Source organism: Mandrillus leucophaeus, unplaced genomic scaffold (assembly GCF_000951045.1).
Source record: "Mandrillus leucophaeus isolate KB7577 unplaced genomic scaffold, Mleu.le_1.0 Scaffold140, whole genome shotgun sequence".
In the NCBI taxonomy this organism is placed as follows: Eukaryota; Metazoa; Chordata; class Mammalia; order Primates; family Cercopithecidae; genus Mandrillus; species Mandrillus leucophaeus.
Window position 1 is genome coordinate 4,561,572 of NW_012101366.1, and position 24,397 is coordinate 4,585,968.

The following is a 24,397-nucleotide window of genomic DNA, read 5'->3' on the forward strand; positions in this document are numbered from 1 at the left end:
GTTAAGAGAATAACAATGCAAGCTGCAAAGTGGGAAAAGGTGTTTGCAATACAAACAAAAGACTCATATATGGAATATATAAAGAATTCCTACAAAAGAACAAAGGCACATAATCTAACATAAAAGTGGGCAGAATCCTTAGACAGTTCACAAAAAAAGATTCTAATGGTTAGTAAACATAAGAATGGTTGCTCAACTTCAAAAGTTATCGGGGAAAAATGCAAATTAAAACCACAACAAGAGGTATATTTTCTGTTGCTGGCCAAGATGAAAGGAACTGGATTTACCTTCTTGCCTGAAACTTAATGAGCCCAAACACACAAAAACAGGAAGAAAACTACACCAAATTGCTCAAATTGGTCAAAACAATATGGAATTCTCAAAATCATCCATAAAACCAAATTTTATACAAGTGAACAAACATAAGGATGACAACAGACTTCACACTGGAAACAATGCAAGTGAGCAGACAGTGGAGTAGCAATTTCTATTTTCTTTTTTTTTTTTTTTTTGAGACAGAGTCTCGCTCTGTTGCCCAGGCTGGAGTGCAGTGGCCCGATCCCAGTTCACTGCAAGCTACACCTCCCAGGTTCACACCATTCTCCTGCCTCAGCCTCCCAAGTAGCTTGAACTGCAGGCACCTGCCACCACAGCTAATTTTTTTGTAGTTTTAGTAGAGACGGGGTTTCACCGTGTTAGCCAGGATGGTCTCCATCTCCTGAACTTGTGATCCACCTGCCTCAGCCTCCCAAAGTGCTGGGATTGCAGATGTGAGCCACCATGCATGGCCTACAGTGGAGTAGCAATTTCAATGTACTGAAAGAAAAAAACACCTGTAACCCTAGAATTTTATACCCAGTAAAAATACCTTTTTAAAAAATGATAGCAAAATAAAGATGTTTTAACACATTCAAAAACTCAAAGATTTCATCACCACCAGACTGGCACTACAAGAAATGTTAGAGGAAGTTCTTCAAGCAAAAGGAAGATGACACTAGATGGAAATTTGGATCTATACCAAAAAATTATGAACACTGAAATGTCAACTGTATGGAAGTAGACAAAACTGGAGCATTAGCCAATCACTAGAAGATGGAATGGTATCAAAAAAAATAGGAACATTGAAATAATATATATGTAAGTTTAAATACTGGCCCTATTGATTACTGACAATGTTATTGCTTAACGTTTCTGAACCTCAATATCCTTATATACCAAATGGGGAAAGCATTAGGTATTATCTCTTTGGCTTCTAAGTAACAGGAAAAACAAAGTGCATAAAGAACCAGTAAAAGTACATAACATATAATATTGTAAAATTGGCCACAAATTCTTTGCTTTCCTGTATCCATGCCCTTTCAATGTGGTGTGGCAGTATTTATCAAGGCTAGATACTAATTCTCCATTTGGGTTGCCATATCACTTGTTTTGGCCACTGTGTCATTAGCAAAAGCTTGAAAAGTTTTTGTATGCCAGCACTTGCCCTTTTGCTGCTCTTTGGAAACCTGTAATCACCCCATCATGAATGAGTCAACACTAGCCTGCTGGATAATGAGATGAACATGCCCATACCCAAGCTACCAGCTGGGCAACCATCACACATGTGAGAGAAGCCATCGATCACCAGCAGACTACAACTGTGTGAGAGAGCCCAGCTGGACTAGCTGAGGCAACCCAAAACCAACACACAGAATTGTGGCTCATGAAGAAGCCAGTAAATCTTGGGGTATTTTGTTATACTGCAAGGTTAATTAATATATGTTCTTTATGTGTTTACATATTTATATATGTGTATGTGGATATATATTCATCAATATCAAAGACTTTATGTGCTACTGATTTAAAATATTTTACTTGAAATTTTAAAACAAAGCAAAAAATTTATTAAAATCAAGTACTAATTCAAGTTTTTATTTTCTTTTATTTTTTCCCTTCTTGAATACATTGATATCATTGTTTTGACATCAGTGAGTTTGGGAAGATTGGGGAAAACAGCATAAGTTAATGTATTTCTCTTTACTAGACTGAAATACTCTGCCTGGTATTCATTTTCCCTTCTCTTTTTAATTTGCGTGGATATTTCCTAAATTGTTGATATGATTTGGGATTCAGAAAACACATATGCTTGCTAATACAATGAGATATCAAGATCAAACTCACCAAAGGCTAAAATTAAAACTCACGAAACAATGGAAAGGATGTGGAGTAATGGGAATGTTCATATCTAGCCATCAGGATTATAAATTAATACAACTACTTAGGGAAACTGTTTAACAGCATCTTCTAAATAGGAATATATCATACATTTTTATCTAGCAGTTCACCTTCTCAGTGTACATTCAGCAGAGATACTTACATAGATGGACCAAAAGAAGTATACAAGAATTTTCATAGCCGCTTTTTTATAATAGTCCCAAACGGGAAGCAATTTAAATGTCCCTTAACAGTGGAATGGCTAAATATATTGTATATATTGTATTGTCTTTATACAGTGGAATACCATATAGTAATAAAAATGAAAAAACCTAGTGCTATACCAAATAACATGAATGAATTCAAGTGACATAATATTGAACCATAGGAGGCAGATGCAAAAGAGTGCATACTATGTGAATTCACTTCTGTAAAGATAATGTCCCTTTTTAGAGAAATAGTAACTGGCATGCATCATGAGGAGTCTTTTGGGTGCTGGTATCCTATTCTTTTTTTTTTTTTTTCTGGAGACTGAGCCTCACCCTGTCACCCAGGCTGGAGTGTTGGAGTGCGATAGTGCAATCTCGACTCACTGCAACCTCCACCTCCTTGGTTCAAGCAATTCTCATGCCTCAGCCACCTGAGTAGCTGGGATTATAGGTGTGCACCACCACGGCCAGCTAATTTTTGTATTTTTAGTAGAGATGGGGTTTTGCCATGTTGGCCAGGCTGGTCTCAAACTCCTGGCCTCAGGTGATCTGACTGCATTGGCCTGTAATCCCAAAGTGCTGGGATTATAGGCATGAGCCACCATGCCCAGCCACTATTCTATTCCTTAATCTTGTGGTAATCACAAGAGTTGTGCTTGCTTTGTTAAAATTTATTAAGTTGTACACACATGATGTTTTTCTGTTTTTCTGCATATGTATTCCAATTTCCAAAAATTTAAAAAAGCCAGCATTTGTGTTGTGAACACATTTATACAAAATTATATAATTCATGCATGTAAACATTTTATGAAAGAAACACAAAATCAATCCTATATGCACTGATGATACATGGATATGTTTAAGTTACAGTAGTAAGTGAAAAATCAAATTACAAAATATTATACTGTGATTTTATTTTTGGTAAAAGCAAATCTGAATTATGTAAGTAATTGCATGTTCATTATTGAAAGTTTGAAAAATATAGAAATACATTAAAAATGAGATTAATATACTCATTGCTATTTTTGAGTGATCATAGTTTTTTAAATGTGTCTATGTTTGTGAGTTATAACATATATACTTAATCAAAATTGTAATATTCCTCTACCATTTGATGTTTTGTAGCTATAAGAGGTTTCATTTTATGAATGTGCCGTACTGATTTAACTAGTTTCTAGAAGGCTTTTTTTTTTTTTTTTTTTTAGATTTAGTCTCTTAACCGTATTGCATGCCTATTTCCCTGTACCATGACCAAAACTGTTATTTAATTTTATTATTTTATTATTTTTTTTTTCTCTGGAGATGGAGTTTCATTCTTGTCGCCCAGGCTGGAGTGCAGTGGTGCAATCTCAGCTCACTGCAACCTCTGCCTCCCGGGTTCAAACGATTCTCTGCCTCAGCCTCCAGAGTAGGTGCGTGGCACCACACCCAGCAAATTTTTGTATTTTTAGTAGAGGTGGGGTTTCACCATATTGGCCAGGCTGGTCTCAAACTCCTGACCTCAGATGATCCACCTGCCTCTGCCTCCCAAAGTGCTGGGATTATAGGCGTGAGCCACCGCACCCAGCCCAAAACTGTTATTTAAAACACACACACACACACACACACATATACAACCATTTACTATTTTGACACATTGACTTAAGTTTTTACATATGTAAAAATCATGGACTCACTTTATCTCATTCTAGAGAATATCATCCACAAAAGACCAGGGTTGCCCATATTTTGGTCATGATTTATATTGTTACAAATATTATTGTGAGTATTACCATTATGAATAAATCAGTTAATGAAGACATATGAAGGAGTCCTAAGGTGCTCACCAGGCCAGGAGTGGCACTAGACTTGGTGTATATTTTATCCCATTTATAAGCAGCAGCTACATCTTTAGGTAGATAGGGCAAATACGAACTTAGATATAGGCAGAAAGCAAGCATTAAGGTTTGAGAATATAATTGTAAGCTATTGTAATTTCATCTTTTTTCCCTTTGTTTTCTAAGTGAACAGTAGCTGTAAGTCATGAAGGTAGATTAACTGATCACTGTACCGGTATGCATTTTAAATTATAAAATTACCTAGTGATTAAGTATTTTCAGTTTACTTACAATTAGATAAATGTAAGTTCTTTTATTTCATAAGAGGTTCTCCCTGTACACAGTTCTGATATTTATGAATTTCAGTTACTAAGGTTTGGTTAAATAACGCTAGTGCCCTGACAACACGGTTCACATTTCAGATACTAGGGTATGTTAACTCTGAGTGATTGCATAAAGCACATACTTGATTACTAACTCTTCAGCCCACAGAAATCACTGCCTAAGTAACAGATGTGCATCATGATCAGTGACAGTCATGTCACATCTTTCTAATTCTGTCAGTGATCAGCCACTGTGCTGCTTTTACTCACTTCACACACAGGCAGCTAAGCTTGTAGTTAGTTCTATGATGAACCTACATGACATTTTTCATTAGTTAATGGACAGAAGGAAATAGTAACAAAGTTGGAAGTATAGCAAAGAAATGAAAATTGATAATGCTAGAAGCAAAAATGGAATCGAACATAGATGGGAGTCACAGAAGAGAGAGATGATGGGCAGTGACGACCGAACACCACTGGAGAGAGTGATATGCAGCCAGGGGAACTTAGTGAAGATAAACTTGGGAACATGAATGACAACAGTGGTTTTGACAAAAAGGATGAAAATGTACCAGAGAAAGTGATGCCAGCAAAAACAAACACATTAAATAAAACAAACCCCCCCAAACAACAAAAACTGACTTCACATTAAAGAGATTTACAAGAAATTTCATGACATTGAATGCTTGAAAGATAAAATGTTGATGGCCAGATACAAATTCAAAGGGAGTATGAGTTTGTCAAGGCAGAGAAAAGATGCTCGTTCTGGACCTTAAGTAGTAAGATGAGAAGGAGGCAAGTGCTATTCAAATAACTTAAGTTTTCTGCAGAGAAAACTGTTTAGTGTTTTAAAATGCAGTCGACAAAATATTTGTTGATGGTTTTTTTGATCACCCTGTATGTTTATAACAAACAGAAGCTTTATATGTTTTGACAAAAATTTGTAAAGGTTGTTGTCCCATCATAGGTTTCTCCCATTGATCATTCAGATTGCATAATGTGATTTCAGCCAGTGTGATCGTTTTTATGATTTTGTACTATTCTGCAAAGCCAGGACTAAGTGTATTCAATTTTTGCACTAATCTTTTAGAAACCTACTTAAAATACATGATGAGTTGTTGGTTCTTTTTAAAAAATGATTTGAAGTGCTCATATCCTTTCTCTATCAAAAGAGGGGCCTATGAAGTCTTCGTTTATTTATTTATTTATTTATTTTGAGATAGAGTTTTGCTGTTGTTGCCTAGGCTAGAGTGTGGTGGTGCCTTCTTGGCTCACTGCAACCTCTGCCTCCCGGGTTCAAGTGATTCTCCTGCCTCAGCCTCCCAAGTAGCTGGTATTACAGGCATGCGCCACCATGCCCGGATAATTGTGTATTTGTAGTAGGAACGGGGTTTCACCGTGTTGGTCAGGCTGGTCTTGAACTCCTGACCTCAGGTGATAAACACGCCTTGGCCTCCCACAGTGCTGGGATTACAGGTATGTGCCACAGCACCCAGCCTAATTTATTCTTTTTAGTTGTAAAATGAAAGGCCTTTCCAAACAGCTCACTGGGAAGAAGGAATTTTAATTTTGGGTTAACAAATACAAAGAGATCTCATTAAAAATAGAACAAATCTGAGGGCAACAGGGTCCACACTAGTTAAAAAAATAGTCTTGTTCCCTCAGAAAGTTTAAATAGAAGACAATACGAAAACATCTAACTTCAACTATGCCATATATAAGAAATAGGAGAACTCTGCCTGAGGTTTGTGTTTCCTGGTCATTGAGTTACTACAGAGCTAGAAGTTCTCAAAATTATTTTCTCACCCAAGCAATAATGTGTGAGGGTGTCTGATGGCTGAAGTCTCATTTATCCGAAGGCTTTTCAGTTGAATATTATCTAGGCCCATTACACAGTAGAAGCCATTCAACATCTGTGTACTTCCTGGCCACTTCAGCTGTGAGAGTGATTTATGAGATTATTGGAGACTTTCTCTATATTAATATCCTCTGGGTAATGTACAGGGATGGAGGAGAACAGAACCCAAGCTGTGATCAGGCAGCTACCACACTATCTGTGTTTAAAGTAAGCGAGACTCTCAAAAACTCATCTATTTTAAACTCAGAGGACTTCTTGCTGTGATTTTCTTTGATACTAAAACTGCATGTACAGCAAAAATGAAAAGGCTGAAAGCTTCAAAGATTAAATCACCCTAAAGAAGTTCCTTACCAATATTGGTGTTGGTCTTGTCATGCGGAAAATTTAGGCAGATTGCTATTGTTTCTAGAAGCTGCTGTGGTATACTTACCATGTCTGGTTAAACTGCATTTCAAGAAAAGTTTGTTACAGCAATGGAGACTATATGCTTGGAAATGTTTTGTATTGCTTCATCCTATCTTCTGGTTATCAGCAGCTCATATTTATTTTTTTCTGTTGAGGTAAAATTTAACATAAAATTAACTGTTTTAAGTATGCAATTCAATAGTATTTTGTACATTCACAGTGTCATGCAACCACCTTTAATCTAATTCCAAAACATTTTCATCAAGCCGAAAGTGAAACCCCTATCCATTAAGCAGTAGCTTCTCATACCCCTCCCTCCTGCCCCTAGCAGCCACCAGTCTGCTGTCGGTATCTGTGGATTTATCTGCTGTGGATATTTCATATAAATTGGATAATACAAGATATGACGTGTAGTATATTGTGACTGGTTTTCATTTAGCTTGTTTTCAAGGTTCATCCAAGTTGCAGCGTGTATCAGTAATATTCCTTTTAATGACTGAACAATATTCCATTGTATGGATATACCACATTTTGTTCATCCATTCATCATTTGATGGACATTTAGGTTGTTTCCACTTTTTGGCTATTGTGAATGATGCTTCAATGAGCAGAGATGTACAAATACCTGTTTGAGTTCCTATTTTCACCTCTATAAGTATATACCTAGGAGAGGAATTGCTGGATCGTTGGTAATTCTGTTTAAGTTTTTGAGGAACCACAAAACTGTTTTCCACTTAGCAGCTTTTATTTGCACCATGATAACAAGGGAACATGTATTCCCATTTCTGATACTTCTTCTGGGCTGACCCCTGCCCTTGACTCAGTCTACCCCAAGAGAGATGATAGAGTAACTTCCCTGATTAGTAAAGTCTGTTCTCTTTTGTCCCCTTGGGTGTGAATTTACCTACGCAACACATGTCATTGTTTCCTTTCCTCCATGACAAAAACATAGGGCAGTGCTCCCCAGAGGAGGCTTGTTCTGGTCTGTACTAATGTAACGAGATGAATAAGTGTTGTACATGCTGGGATTGCGGTTGGAGGCCAGTTAGATTTTGTTCTTCAAACTGACTTCTGCAAAATAAATGCTAATATTTTGTCTTTCATCTGATCTTTGTTGTTGTTTTTTTTTCTTTCCCCAAATTGTCTGGAACCTGCATAGAGTTCAATGTACTATTTACTGGTTTTCTACTGGAGAATGCAAAACTTAGGATGTAAGAGGTTATGACACCAGAAGAACTTGATCTGTATAGGTGTGGCCTGGAATTATAGATTCAATGTCTAACTGCCACTTACTTTTATATGTCAACTTGGAGAATTTACTTACTATTTTAGTTTCAATTTCCTTATCAATGAAAAGGGGGAAATCCTACTCACCTTTCTTATGCACCAAGGATACTGTGGGGCTCACCAAAGTATCAAGGCAAGTGCATGTTAACAGACAACCCCCCCTCAAAAAAAAGTAAGATTCTTTCTAATTGACATTTTTCATTTCATACACTTTAATAGCTTTTTCATAGTGTACACTAATGCTGTGAATTTGAATTTTTAAAACTTGACTACAGAAGGCCCAGCAGGATGCACGTCTACAGGAATACGGTAGAGATAGAGAAGTCAGTAAGCCTCCAGTCATCAAGTAGAAAATAGGTCACTTTTCATGGTAAGCATTCATCAGCCAATATGTGATGGTTTGACCAGAGTGCCTGGCCACTTCTCTACCAAGATCCTTTCAAGCTCTGATATTTTAGAAGTAACTTTTATCTTGAGGGAAAACATTTTGAGAAAACTCTAACTCCAGAAAGTTTCATGACTTCATATTGCATCATCTCTAGATTATCAGAATACACCTACAGTAAGAAATGCTCTTATCTTTTCTAATATTCTCATTTTAGGTAACATATCACCTTGCCAAACTTTTCGACAGCATTGCAGATCTGCAGTTTGAAGACAATCAGGATGTTTCCGCACACAGGGCAGTTGGAATGTACAGCAAAGAAAAGGAGTATGTCCCATTCCAAGCCGAGTGTGAATGTGTGGGCCATGTAAGATTTGATTATGAGATTTTCCATGTTAGGGGAGTATTTTCAGCATACTCTTAGAAGGTTGAATTAAACAAGAAAAAAATTCAACTCAGGTCAAATCAGGTTCTGCTTAGTTTTGGGCTGGGAGGTTCCTTTTTACCTGTATCCACTGTGACAGAGGGCTCTTCTGCCATGCATCCCAGTTTCTACTTATGTGGCTTTGGCACCCAGCAGGGTCTCAGAGATGCTAGGAATTGAACTAGACGGAAGCAACTGTCACAGATTGAATGAGTGACCCCAGAATTAGTGGCAAATGCAACTCAGTGACTGAGTCTCCTACAAAGCGTATTCTGTTTTCACCACTGCTCAGAGAACAGAGAAGGGTTATAGTGAAGCAGCACCTTGCAATAAAGCTTGTTTTAAAGAGGCTTTGTGGTTCAGTAGTCCATTGTGAATGTTATAAATGGCTCCTCGTAAATACAGTTGATTGAGTCTAGCAAGCTGATGTCCTATACTCTAATTACCATGTGCACAGAATTAAGTTAGCATATTCTCTCCTCTCGCAGCCAAATACCTCAAAAATATTCTTAACAGTTATCCACAAGAATGGCTCATTATGATTTATGAAAGCATTTCTGGTGTTTTCATCTGATTTAGGGGAATTGCATCTTTTTATGATGATGATCGCGTAGCTTGGGTTAATCCACAGAGTGACTGAAGGAATAGCGTCTATTGGAGAACCATTTGGGTTGTGGCAGGGGTTCCTTAAAGTATTTGCAGAAATGCGAGTTGCAACCTTGTTTTACAAGGGTTTTCTTTACTCCTTTCTGTTCCTTTTTAATATTGTACCAGAAAAATCCTGCCAAATGAAGGAGAAGCAGATGGTGGAATACTTTGATTAAAATATATTTTTTGATCTCTTGGGCTTTTTAGGATGATATTATAATGATTAGAAAAAGTTGCCATAAACTCTCTTGACAAAAGTGTGTTGCTGTCTGCTCCCTCCCAGCAAACGGCTCGCTGACTGGCATCATGCCCAGAGCGGGTAGTCCAATTGATGGATGTGTTTGTCACTAGCAGGAACCCTTGATATTGAAAGTTTTTATAGTGCTCTAATTTATTCTGTATAAGCAACTTATGCTAGAGACTTGTAAACATATACAAATTCACCCTCTAATTGCCTTCCTTTTATAAAAAGATGCTTTTAATTTGGTGCTTTTTTTTGTATTTCTGCACTCTTTTAATTGGATTCCCCCCAATTTAGTCCATTAGTATATTCTTCAGCAAGTGTTGAATACCTACTGTGCGTCAGATGCTAGGTCAGGCTTTTGGGAGTTCAGAAATGGCCCTTGTCTTCGAGGAGCTCTTAGGCCCGTTGAGAAAATGGATATGCACATAATAATGGAGGTAGCAATTGTTGTTATGGGGGTTGGTTGAGAAGTACCAAAAAGGGAAGGATCCAGCAAGCACCTCATCAGAGCTTAGTTCTCAAAGCATACTGAGTTAGGTTGTCATTGTTGGCACAGTCATCTGTACGTGAGCTGACATATTAACATATATGTGTGTTTGGTCTTCCCAAATGGACTGCAGAATTCTTGAGAACAGGTGGCTGTGTGGAGGATGTGGATCCCAGGGTATCCAGGAGATGTCCAATAATGACTGAATTAGTGAGGGAACTTGTTGCTTGGTGACATTAAGAGTTACCCTTAGTTATTAAGGCAGAGATACCAGACCCCATTGGTTAGATCAGAACAACCTGATCTAATTCGATTAATCTGAACTCCTGCTTGTTAACAAAGCACAGTTGTGAAGCCAGAGGGACGGCCCTTAAGAAGAGCTACTGAGGCTGTTGCCAGGGCAGTGTTTCCTGTTTCTTTGAAGAGAGGAGGTTGTCAGCTTGTTAACCACGTATCACTCCATCCCAATTCTCCAGAGGTTCTAGGAATGCTGCTGCTCTCTTCACAGGGGTGGAGGAAGAAATCAGTTGTATCATCTTAAAATCTCATGTGATTCTTGGTATTTATTTTTTATAGTCACTTTTTATAGCTATGGTCAATTATTTGCAAATAATACATGTATCCTTTTAATTATATGATATCCCAAGGAAACAAATACCTGGATTAATATAACAAAATACATTTGACAGGATGGAGAACGGGCTAAGTTGTATTTGTGGGAGCAAAGTAAGCTTCAATTAAAAAAAAAAAAGATTAAGTTTGACAAGTCAGCAGTTGTCCTATCTCTCATACTCTCCTGTGGTCTAATTTCTGACAAGTGTGAAGATTAGAACCAGTAGGGAATGTAATTAAGGTACTTGCTGAAAACATTTTATCCTAAAACTATGAATTATGAAGATTTTAGAGAAGAGTTCAGTAGATTTAAAAATTAATAGGAAAAATTTTTAACTGAATTTGTATTATTAAAGCTCTAAAATATGACTCATACCTCTACAGGTGTCTGTGACATTTGGTTTCTGAAAACACTGTGTGTTACCAGAGGGGAATCTTGGTCTAGAACCTCCTTGCTTTCAAAGCTGAGAAATGAGTAATGGAGAACCCCTTTTCTGTTTAAGCTGTTGAAAGTTGTTAGCCAGCTGGTGGGTAAAGTAAGATGAGCATTATTCCTGGGAGAAGACAGGTTCATGTCGGAGAAAGATTTCACCATCAGTTCACTTTCCTCTATGAGTTATCCCTCTTGCAGTTTTCTACCTGGGTTTAAAATGAATCCACCTGGGGCATTACCCGCTGCATGGCCTTAGAGCCAGTAGGAGGATGAAATTATCCTTCCGTAGTTAATCCTGTGTTATAACATTTCAACTTGCTTCCAAAGGTGGAAACATGGCTTCTGCAACTTGAACAGACTATGCAAGACACAGTGCGTCATTCTATCACAGAAGCCATAGTGGCCTATGAGGAAAAACCTAGGGAACTGTGGATTTTTGATTTCCCGGCTCAAGTTGCACTAACCAGCTCACAAATATGGTGGACTACAGATGTAGGAATAGCCTTCAGTAGACTGGAAGAAGGCTATGAAACAGCCCTGAAGGATTTCCATAAAAAACAGGTATTTTATAGATTTGTGATTTTGAGACATAAAGGAACTTCAAGATGTAAGCTTGCTTCATTCATTCCTTTAGTCATTCATTTACAGAGTGTCTTCTGTGTGCAAAATGCTATGCTGGGAAGATTTTAGCAATCAGTTGTTAAATCATTTTTTACCTTTGTGGTATCCTTCTAAATTTCTATATGGGTTTTTAAAAAGTACATCATGTCTATTGTCTTCTAAGACTCTAGGATAGCACTCATCCTAGATACTGTACATACTTATTTTCTTCTATGTAAGACTCTCCAACTAGGCAGATCATGTATTTATTAGAAAACGTGTGCATGATTTGCATTATTCAAAATGGTGGAGGGTGGCTTAGCAAGAGCAAATATTTTCATGGGCTTTGGTTTTCTGTTAATTATAAATTACAGATGAGAACTTTGAAAAATAATCTGTTTTGAATTCTGTTGATCCCAGTTACCCTGTGACCTTTCCTTAAGTCTTTCATCTTACTATGTGCTGTGAGCTATATAACAGTTCAGAGATGTAGTCTTTCTTTGAGCTTATAGAATCAGAGTATATTAGGCTTGAAAAGGAGTTTAAGTATTAGTTCATCTACTCTTCTGGTTATCAGTGGATAAAATCTGAATCCAGAAATATGAAGTGGCTTTCCCAATGTTGCACAGTTTATAAGTAAACCTGGTAGGATAGCACCCTCTTCCTGGTACTGAGTTAAAATGCTTCCCAATGTTCCTCATCACCCCTTTTCTGCCTTAGCAGTACTTTTACTTCAATACCTGAAGAATCAAATGGATTTAGATAGCGAGTGATCCTTGTATTGTTAACACATTTGAAGATTCAAGTGTAGATTATTCCTTTTAATTTTGCTCTTTCAATCTTGCATAGTGACCACCCAGCTTATTTATAATACTAAAGAAGTTTTTGTACCACTTACTTTTGGAGAAAAAGAAATTCTTGATTTTACACTCTTAGGAAGGTGAGGTAATGGTTTCTGTTTAATAGACTTGAAGTTACAGGATTCAATTTAAAGAAGTGGCTGGTTTCTTCCTAGGGTGCCATCTTTGCAATTCTAGTAACTGCCACTTGGTTGCTGAAGCTAAGTAGTTAAATTTTTTTTCATGGACATAAATAACTGAGATAATTAAATGCAATTCTATTATGCCTTTCTTATAAAATAGCCTCTGGTTAATTTATTGATATTTATGCTTTTATTATGGCCATTTACATTATGCATTTAAGGACATTTAAAAATACTTGGTTAAAATAATATCCTCTTTTAAATTTCAGCTATTATCAATCACTACTCAAACTTAAATCTTTCTACAAGAATATTCCTACTTATTTTACTCTGTTATTTTTCTCTTAACTCTTACCTCCAACTTGTCTTTTTTTGTTGTTAGACTATTTTATTGCTTATAAGGTTAAATGATGTTTTATGGGTATTATTTATGTCAGCTTTATTTTTATTTTATGGTTTCTTTGTTATTGTTTGCTGTTAAAGATGATAAAGCAAAAATAGTCACAGAAAATGAAAAGAAGGGACATAACATTTAAACAACATCCATAAATTCATTTTCAGGAGAAAAATTATTAACATTTCGGCATGCAAACATCAAAAGTTTTCTCTATTTACTGTTTATCTGTATTTCCTTATGTATGTATAGACATCCCTATTTATAGGTATAAGCATGTGTAAATCTCTAGCTATTTATATATTAGTGTAGTTATTTATATAGCTATGTATCTGTGTCTATAGATATACATTTTTAAAAATTCTTTTACATTCCATACATTTATTTGATTACTGTATATTTTCACTCAATATATTATCTACATTTTTTCTTGTCATAAATATACATCGATCCACACTAAAAGTGACTGAATATTATTTCTTTATATAGGTATACCAGAATTCATTTTCTTTCTTCTCCTTTCTTTCGGTTTACTCTGGTTCTCTAACTTCTTATCAGGCACTGTTCTAGGTTCTGTGGTTCTAGCAGTGATGTTCCTCCACTCAGACACTTACATTCTAATTAATTGTTAATAGATCTTACGTCTCTCCTCAAGAATCTTAGGATCATTTACTCTCTTCTCCACTCCCCATCTTACATGCAGTCATTTAAACCTTATTTTTAAAAATTTATCCATTAATTAGGGTGGGAGTGGTATTATTTCAGATCTTAATTAGATTCACCAACATATTTACCAATGACTTTGCTGACTTTCTATTTATTTTTCACCTGATTCCCTATTTGCGAATTCAGCTCTCTTCTTTCTATAGAATATATTTTAGCAGTTTGTGCAGTGATGAATTGTTACAGGAAAATTTCTGGTTCCTTGTCTTTATTTTGACATCCTTTTTAATAATGTAGCTGGGTATATAATTCTAAGTTGATAATTTTTTTAATACCTTACAAATATTTTTCCATTTATCTTATGGCTTTTATTGTTGTTATTATAAAATCTTATGTCATTCAAAGTATTTTTCCATTATAAGCTGTCTGTCTTGTTTTGGGATAATTTTAAGATTTCTTTCTTTTTGTGGTTCTGATAAAACTTTTTTTCCTCGTAGCATATGATCAAGAAGAAAGAGGAATCCAGGGCCAGATTAAGTAGGCTCAAATCTCAGCTTCTACTATTTATTAGCTGTGTGACTATGGACAAGTTATTTAACTACTCTCTGCCTTTGTTTCATCATCTGCAAAACACGGACAATGACAGTACTTGCATCATAGGATCATTAGAAGGATTACTTACTTAGTATATGGAAAATAATTTTTTTTTGAGGCAGAGTTTCACTCACTCTTGTTGCCCAGTCTGGAGTGCAATGGCGTAATCTCAACTCACTACAACCTCAGCCTCCCAGGTTCAAGCAATTCTCCTGCCTCAGCCTCCTGAGTAGCTGAGATTACAGGCTCCTGCCACTATGCTCAGCTAATTTTTGTATTTTTAGTAGAGACAGGGTTTCACTATGTTAGCTAGGCTGGTCTCGAACTCCTGACCTCAGATGATCCACCTGCCTTGGCCTCCCAAAGTGCTGGGATTATAGATGTGAGCCACCATGCCCAGCCAAATACTATTTTTAAATAGTGTTGATGTGCTATATAAGGGCTGGCTATTGCTGCTGTTGTTAATGCTATGATAATAATGACGGTGGTGTCCAGTGTGATACACAACTCATTTAATAGATTTTTCTCAGTAATTTGTAATAAAAGTTTTCAAACATACAGAAAAGCTGAAAGAATTTTGTAACATGTATGCCTACCACTTAGATTCTATAATTACTATTTTGTTTTATTTTCTTTATCACATGTCATTTATCAAACCCTATAACCATCCATCAATTCATTTTGTATCTGTGAATCATTTCAAAGGAAGTCACAGATACCATAATCTTTACCCCTAAATATTTCATTATTTAAAATTTTACATTTTAATTGAAAGGTAAACACCATGTATATTTATGGGTACACATAATGTTTTGATATCTGTATGTATCATGGAATGCCTAAATCAGGGTATTTAACATATGCATTACCTCACATACTTTTTTGTGTGGTATATTTAAAGGTACTTTCTTAGCACTTTTCAAAAATATGTTATTTTGTTACTAACTGAGGTAACCATGATGTACAATAGACCTCTTGAACTTACTCCTCCCATCCGAAATTTTGTGTCCTTTGACTAATATCTCCCCAGACCTTCTACCCCTCAGCCTCTGGTAACCACTATTTTGCTGTTTATATAAATTGGACTTTCTCATTTAAAATTTTTAAAAATTTTATTGGCATGAATGTATGAAGTGCAAGTGCAATCTTGCTACCTGCATTGAATTTGTAATGGTGAATTTAAGGCTTTTAGGATATCTTTCATCTGAACAATGTATACTGTGTCCTTTAATCTCTCATCATCCACCCCTTACCACCCCCTAACGATTCCCAGTCTCCATTGTCTATCATTCCACACTCAATATCCACGTGTACACATCGTTTAGCTCCCACTTATAAGTGAGAACATGATATTTGTCTATGTCTCACTTGTTTCATTGAAGATAATGACCTCTAGTTCCATCCATGTTGCTACAAAAGACGTGATTTTATTCTTTTTTTATGGTGGAGTAGTATTCCATTGTGTATATATGTCACATTTTCTTTTTCCATTCTTCCATCGATGGCCACTTAGGTTGATTCCATAACTTTGCTATTGTAAATAGTGTTACAATAAACGTAGGAGTGCAGATATCTTTTTGATGCAATGACTTATCTTCCATTCAGTAGATACTTGGTAATGGAATTGCTGGGTCAAATGCTAGTTCTATTATTAGTTCTTTGAGAAATCTCTGTACTGTTTTCCACAGGGCTTTATGTTCTGACTTATGTTAGAACTGATTTATGTTCTCACCAAGAGTGTATAAGAGTTCCCTTTTTTCTGCATCCTAACCAACATCTGTGTTGTTATCGTTGTTGGTCTTTTTAATAGCCATTCTGTCTGTTATAATATCTCATTGTGTTTCAATTTGCGTTTCCCTGATGATTAGAGATGTTGAGCATTTTTTCATGTGTCCTTTGGTTTTTGTATATCTTCTTTTGAAAAATGTCTATTTATGGAGTTTGATATTTTTATATTCCACATACAAGTGAGATCATACAGTATTTGTTTTTCTATGCCTGGCTTATTTCAATTGACATAATGTCCTCTTGGTTGTCACAAAATGACAGAATTTCCTTTTTTTTAAAAAGGTGGAATAATATTTCATTGTGCATATTTACCGTATTTTCTTTATTCATCCATTGATGGACACCTAGGTTGATTCCATAGCTTGGTTATTCTGAATAATGCTGAAGAGATACAGACATCTCTTCAACATATTGATTTCAGTTCTCTGGTATGTGTCTTTATTAGTCAGATTGCTGGATCATATGGTAATTCTATTTTTAATTTTTTGAGGAAACTTTATGCTATTTTTCATAATGGCTACACTAACTTACATTCCCACCAACAGTGTACAAGGATTCCCTTTTCAAACACTTCAATTTACATACCCAATTCTTCAGTTTAAGTTCAGTTATTATATCTCAGTTTCCCAAAGTTGTTTTTTTTTGGGGGGGGGTTTTTTGCTTCTTTAAAAATCAATTTTATGATGACCTATCTTTTCATTGTGGTTTCTAGTCTTTAATCTCATTAATTATTTTAAAGAGATGTTTAATAGTTTTACTTAGTTTGTTCTACTAGCTCTAATTCTGAGGCTGGATCTCCTGTTAAATTTGATTTGTTTTTTAATGTTCATTTTTAAAGGTTATCTTTATGTTTGTTTTTTTTCTGTAGGAATTTTCTTCCCTAAATTGAGCAAATATCCCTACAGTGTATCTCCCCTCCGCCGGCCCCACAATTCTTTCAGGTCTCTATAGATCTCGTAAGTTCTGGATGATGATTACGATTATGATTGGTTAGGATTATGATTGAGACAGTCTTGCTCTTTTTCCTGGGCTGAAGTTCAGTGGAGTGATCATGGTTCACTGCAGCCTCAAACTGCGGGGCTCAAGCTAACCTCCCACCTCCTAGCTCATGTTCCTGAGTAGCCAGGACCACAGGTGCATACTACCACATCTAGCTAATTTTTGTTTTTTTCTTGTAGAGAGGTGGTCTAACTATGTTGACCAGGCTGGTTTTGAACCCCAGACCTCAAGCTGTCCTCCCACCCCAGTCTCTCAAAGTGCTGGGATTACAGGCGTGAGCCACTGCCTTGGCCAGTTGTAGATTAATTTTCCAGTTACTCAGTTTAGGATTTTCTGATCACATTAGCAGGGTTAATTTGGATGCCACAGCTTCACATGGTATAAATGTGAGATTTTGATTTCTTTTAAGAGATTTTTTCTGGTCCAAAGCCTCCAGATACTTCCAGCTTTCATGTTGCTCCTTGAGCTGACAGGTAGAGTTTTTCTAGAATAGTAACACTTTCAGTATCTCAACTTTATGTTCAACATCTCAGTTCCAACTTTCTGCCTTGCTCGAAGGAGTATGAGCACAACTGAAATGGGAACATTTCTGTTCCCATGTGGCTGTTTAAACCTCAGCTTCGGATGTTCGGCTCTCTATACAAATTCTTTGAGCTGCCATGGCATTCACTTATCAGCCTCATCATACCTCTTCACTTTGAGGCCCGTTCCTGTTGTCAGGAAGGGATCAAACTCCTCTCTCTCTCTCTGTCTCTCATTCACTCACTCACTCACTCTCTCACTCTCTCACTCTCTCACTCTCTCTTCCCCTCCCTCTCTCTCACTCCACTATTGACCTCTCCCCCTTTTTCTCTCTCCTCTCCCTTTCCACCTTTCTCATGTTTGGCTATGTACTTTGTATTTAGGTATGTTCTGTTTTATTTAATATTTCTGTGTTAATAAATTGTCCGTGTTCATTTAATCTAATATATTGCAATACCACCTATTATGATTATTATTATTATTATTGTTGATAATACTGGCCAGTTGGGTTGCTTTTTCATTTTTGGTTATCGTTAATAATATTGCAAGGAACAGCCTTGTATAGACATGTCACATGCATCTTTATTTATTCAGGATAAATTTCTAGATGTCAAATTGCTAGATCAAAGCCTTTGCAAGATAGTGCCAAATTTACTTTCCCACTATCAGTGTATAAAAAGTGTTCACTCCTTCCCCTGTCAGCAACATTGGACTGGTTCTTTTTTTTCTTCTCATTCTTATAAAGGTATTCATATCCCAGTAGCTTTGGCTTGTTCAACTAACTCATGGAATTTAGTGTTTGTCTCTTAAAATCTTTTAAAAGTTTTCTACTTTGTTCAAGAGTTATACAGTGCTTCTTTTTTCATGTTGGATGAGAAGTAGAGAAAGGGGATGATTTGTGAAGAAAGCATTTATCCACATAATTATAAAACACTTCCTGCATGAATTGAAGTGTTTGACAGACCAGACAAACAGATGCCTTTACTACAGTGTTTCAGTTTTGTGACTGGCACTAACATGTATATTACAGAAGCTAACATTTGAATTCTACTAAAGCTGTGGTTTGGGTCATGAGAAATGTTTGCATCTAAGTTGAAACCTTTTCCGTTTTCTTCCTTTCAAAATGAATGTAACCATCTGCTGGAGTGTACTTTTAATTAAAATTATTCTTACTAATACTGCAAGCAGTTTGTTTAATGAGCTTTAGTCATTTAAAATAACTTAATTTTAAAACTTGTATCAGAGTTGTATATAACTGATGATTATAAGTAATTCCTTTCCTTGGTTATCCCAAATTGTAGTGAGATAAATAAACCAAGGTAATAAATTTAAACTCTATTTCCCCCTGGATCTATGGTGATTGCATATCAGTATTGGGATTAAAGGCAAAAATACTGCATTTTGAATATATATCAATCATATATATATATATATATATATATATATACACACACACACACACACACACACTGCCTTGTCAGAGTCTTTGAAAAATGTGGCAAGTATGATCAATTTAATTTCTCAGATTTGAAGGTTCCTTGGTGAAAGTGTTTTGTTTTGGAGGCTTGGGATATGGTAAGAAAGTTTCTCTACTCCGCTTTTATTGTTGAGCTGTGTGAAAATCATCAAAAGAGAGATAGAAGTGTTTTAAACTTGAAAAAATTAATATCTGTAGTGTGCAGGGACATCACCCAGAGACTTTTGCTAAGAACTCATGATAAATAATATAAAACTTTTCTCATTAACCATCCTCTCCCTCTCAACAAAGACTCAGAAATACCAGTATACATATAAGAAAGAGACCCTCATTTTGCTGCTGAAAGCCAATTTTTGGCCTCACTTTTAGTTGCTAAGAAATTCTTTTTAAAAATTTGGATACAATATTGCTAGCATTCTTATCTTGTTTCAGCCCTATTACTGAATAGAGAGGCCTGTCAAGCCTGGAGCTACGAAGTGTATACTGGACACAAGTTATTTTTTTTTTTTTTTTTTGACCTTTATATAACAACATGATCTGAAAACTTTATGCTTTATAATCTAGCAGTAACTCACAAGATCATGAGTAGAGCACATACTCTCTACCTCCCCTTTCATCAAATATTACATTGAATGACAGGTAAGATATATGAAAAAAAACATATTGTTCCTAGAAATACAGGAATATATGATTTGAGGAATGCCAGGAACATATGAAATTGATTTGATAGCTGACTAAGAACAGAGAAAATCAGTCCAAACCTATAAAAAGAGGAAGCTATTGCAATGGTAAGCCAATTTTCACCCAGGAAAATTTCAGATAAATTATGAACTCACCTTAAACAAATACAAGAAATGTGGAATTTGTGGTTAGTGATAAGGATTAAATCTAGAAGAAATGGACAACTGGAGCCGCTTCTCTCCCCTGTATATCCCAAGAGGCTATTAGTAGAAGTGTTTGTCCCCAGTACAAAGCCCTGAGAAATGCTTTGCAAGCAAAGTGAGCCATTTATAGAGGGCTTCTGTCATGAATATGTCTCGACTGAAGAGCAGGAGTTGGCCTACTTTTTCTGGGCAGAATCAGATAGTAATTATTTTTGTCTTTGTAGGCCACATAGTGTCTTCTGCATGCATGCATCTCTATTGTGGTGGTTGCAAAGAAGCAATTGGTAATTTGTAAGTGAATAGGTATAGCTGGGTTCTAATAAAATGGTATTTGCGTAAACAGGTGGTGGGCCAAATTTGGTTCATGGCCTATAGTTTACCACCTTTGCTTTAGAGAAAGAAGCAGAACAAATCCTGAAGTAACTGAAAATCCCCACAATGAGAGATGGAGGTAAGAGAAAAAAGGATTTGTCACCCATATATGCCATTTGATTTCAATATGATCCATTAACATGAGAGTTGGTTCTTTGAACAGACCAATAATGCCGAGAAATTTTTGCAGTTCGGAGAAGAAATAAAAAATACAATAAAGGGATAGGGGAAAAACATCCCTATAAGTAAGAGATTTTAAAATGACTGTGTAAGTATGTGATTTTTTTTTTTTGCTAATTAAGTCAAAATCTAAAATAAATGGATGTTTTTCTATGAATACTTTTTCTAGAATTGAATCAAAATAATTTAGAAAACTCAAGCAGATCATTGACAATGGAAGAATTGAAATGGTAGTCATGGTAGTCAAAGATGGGCACTCCTTCCTAAAAAGGACCCTTTTCCAGTGATTTTATCATGGGAAAGATAAACACCATGTTACGTCAACTGTTCTGGAATGTAAACAGAGATGCAAGGATTTTCCACTCCTTCTATAAAGTTCTAATATACTTAATACAAAAACCACACAATGATAAAATACAAAGGAAAGTTCTTTCGGCAAATCTCCTAAGTTAGCATATCTTCTTTTTTGTGTGGATTTTTTACTTAATATTGGGAGACAGTCCTTATGGGTCTTACATTTGTATACATCTTATGAACAGAGGTAATGACTGCCCTTTGTTCCAGATGTATTTTTATAGTGAACATTCTTGAAAATAGAGACAGTATCTCTCTCCAGAGCAAAGGGCACTTTGACTTGTTATTTCGTATAATAAAAATAATATCTCTTCCTGGGGCAAATGTCAGATATGCTGTCTTTTATAAAAGATTTGCACTCCCTAAATCCAGAACGTTTCTCTTGTAACACAGCTCACTGCATGTGCTAGCCCTCTTTGAATATCTTTTGAAAATTTGTACTCAGAGATAGTGCAAATGCTAATGTTCTACTATTACTCGTGATATTGCTGTAATAAACTGTCCTTTATCTCTGACCCAGGAGTCTCATGTCTTCTGCCAGCATCCATGACTTGTTAGCCTGCAAGTAGGATAAAATTTCAGACCCTTCACAGTTTTCAATGAACATATTTTTGAGATTCATGTCTGTTGTTGCATGTATTTGCTGTTCATTATTTTTTATTGCTTACTGATATTACATTGTATACATGTACCACAATTTTTCTACCCATCCTGTTACTTGATGTTTGGGTTTCCAGTTTGAGGTTATTGTTTCTAAGGCTGCTTTAAACATTATTGGATAAAGTCTTTTTGTGAACATACATTTTCATATCTCCTGGGTAGAAACCTAAAAGTGAAATTGCTGGATCACAGAGAAAGTATACATTTAACCATTTAAGAAACAGCCAAACAGTTCTCTATTGTTATACTCCTATGAACAATGTAACAGAATTTCAGCTGCTTTACATATTTGCCCATATTCATATTGTCAGTCTTTATAATTGCGACCATTCCAGTGGGTATAAAATAGTATATCATTGTGATTTTAATTGGCATTTTTCTAATGTCTAAAGATGTTGAGCAACTTCTCATGGGGCAGTTAGCATTCGTACATCCTCTATTGTGAAGCATCTATTAAGATCTTTTGATCTTTTGCTCCTTGTTCAAGTAATTGGATGATTTGCCTGATATATTTTTAAGACAGGGTCTCACTCTGTCAACCAGGCTGGAGTGCAGTGGCATAGTCTGCAGCCTCAAACTCCTGGGCTCAAACGATTCTCCTGCCTTAGCCTCTTTTGTAGCTAGGACTAGAGGCAAGCACCACCATATTCAGTTAAACATTTTAAAAATTCTTTTTGCAGCTCTTGCTATGTTTCCCAGGCTCTCTAGAGCTCCTGACGTCAAGTGATCCTCCTGCCTCAGCCTCCCAAAGTGTTGGAATTAAAGGTGTGAGCCACTGTGCCTGGTCTTTTTAAATTGTTGATTGTAGGATTTCTTTATTTATTTGGGATACAAGTTTTCTGTTAGAAAATGGACTAATTTTCTTAATGGCATATTTTATCAGAAAGGTATAATTTTGATGCAGTGTAGTGTATCAAATTTTTTTTTTTCATGGCTAGTGCTTTTTGTGTCTTTTTGAACATTTTTTTTCTTTCTGTGTGTTGTGTGTGTGTGGGGGGGGAGGGGGAGAGAGAGAGAGAGAGAGAGAGAGAGAGAGAGAGATGTTACTGCCTGTCCAAAAGTCATGAAAATATACTTCTGTTTCTTTCAAGGTGCTTCATGGTTCTGGGTTTTTCCCATTAGGTCTACAATCCTTACCTCTTTCCTTTTTCTATTGAGTTAATGTGACACCTTGGTCAACAGTCAACTGACTATATATTTATGTGGGTCTATTTTCAGATTCTCTTGTTCCATTGATCTGTTTTTCTGCCTTCATGCCAGATCCACCTTTCTTAATTACCATAGCTTTATAGTAATCCTTAAAGTCATTTTATATATATCCTTCAACTTTGTTCATTATTTTCCCCAAGATTGTTTTGACTGTTTGAGGTTCTTTTCTATATAAATTTTACAATCACATTGTTTATTTTTACAAATCAAATTAATTTTTAGCCTAATTAAATTGTGACTGGGGCAGCCTCTAAATATAAATTTTGGAAGAATGAACATCTCAATAATTATGGTTCTTGTAACCCAAGAACATGGTATATCTCTTTATATAACTTTTTTCTACCTTCTCTCAACAATGTTTTCTGTAGTTTTCAGTGTAGAAGTCTTGCACATTTCTCATTAGATTTATTTTTAGGTAGCTGATATGTTTTTTATTCTATTTTACATACTAATTTTTAAATTTTATTTCCCAGTGTTTTTGGCTGGTATATAGAAATTTATTGATTTTTAAATATTCACCTTATATCTTGGGGCTTTGCTAAATTTACTTACTACATTTAGTAGTTTTTAAATATATATATATGTATACTCTACAGGCCTTCCTATGTACAGAAATACATCATCTATAAGTAATGACAGTTTTCTTCTCTTCCATTCTTTTTCCTTTTGTTTTTTATTTCCTTTTTTTGAGTTACTGAATTGACTGGGCCTCCAGCACAATGTTAAATAGAGGTAGTGAGACATCCTTGTCCATTTACATTCTTTGGGAAGAATAATGTTTCTCCAGTAAATATGATGTTAATTGAATGTTTCTTGGAGATGCCCCTTATCAGATAGAGGAAAGTCCTTTCCATTACCACATGCAGAGAGTTTGCATCTTAAATCAGCATTGAGCTTTCTCAAATCTCACGAGATGACCATGCCATTCTGTTATTGTGGTGAATTTTCCAAAGTGAAGCCAACTTTGTGTTCCTGAATAATAAACACTTGGTTATGAATTATCCTTTAAGTGTGTAGGGGTGTGTGTGTGTGTGTGTGTGTGTGTGTGTGTATCTTTGGCTGGATTCTATTTGCTATTATTTTGTTAACAAATTCTACATTTATGTTTATCAGGGACATTTGTCTGTAATTTTCTTTTTCTATGATATCTTTGCCAGATTTTGAAATCAGGGTATACTCTTAGAAGGAGTTGGAAAGTGATCCATTTATGTCTGTTTTGTGAAAGAGTTTATGATAGACATCACTTGTGATGCATCTGGGCCTGAAGTTTTCTTTGTAGAACATTTTTTATTATAAATTGATTTCTTTTATACATATGCAGCTGTTTAGTTTTTTTGGGGGCTTCTTTTCTTGTGTCAGTTTTGGAAGTTTGTGTTTTTCAAGATATTTGCCCA

The 24,397-nt window shown here is 35.8% G+C and overlaps 1 protein-coding gene across 1 annotated transcript in view; it reads left to right on the forward strand.

Annotated features, from left to right (window-relative positions):
- The window catches only part of DNAH11 (dynein, axonemal, heavy chain 11), a 387,500-nt gene that overhangs the window by 105,885 nt on the left and 257,218 nt on the right, over positions 1 to 24,397 (forward strand). Inside the window, exons 29-30 of the mRNA XM_011973963.1 lie at positions 8,695 to 8,844; positions 11,653 to 11,886. Of these exons, the coding sequence (XP_011829353.1) occupies positions 8,695 to 8,844; positions 11,653 to 11,886 (384 nt within the window). The remainder of the gene's footprint in view (positions 1 to 8,694; positions 8,845 to 11,652; positions 11,887 to 24,397) is intronic.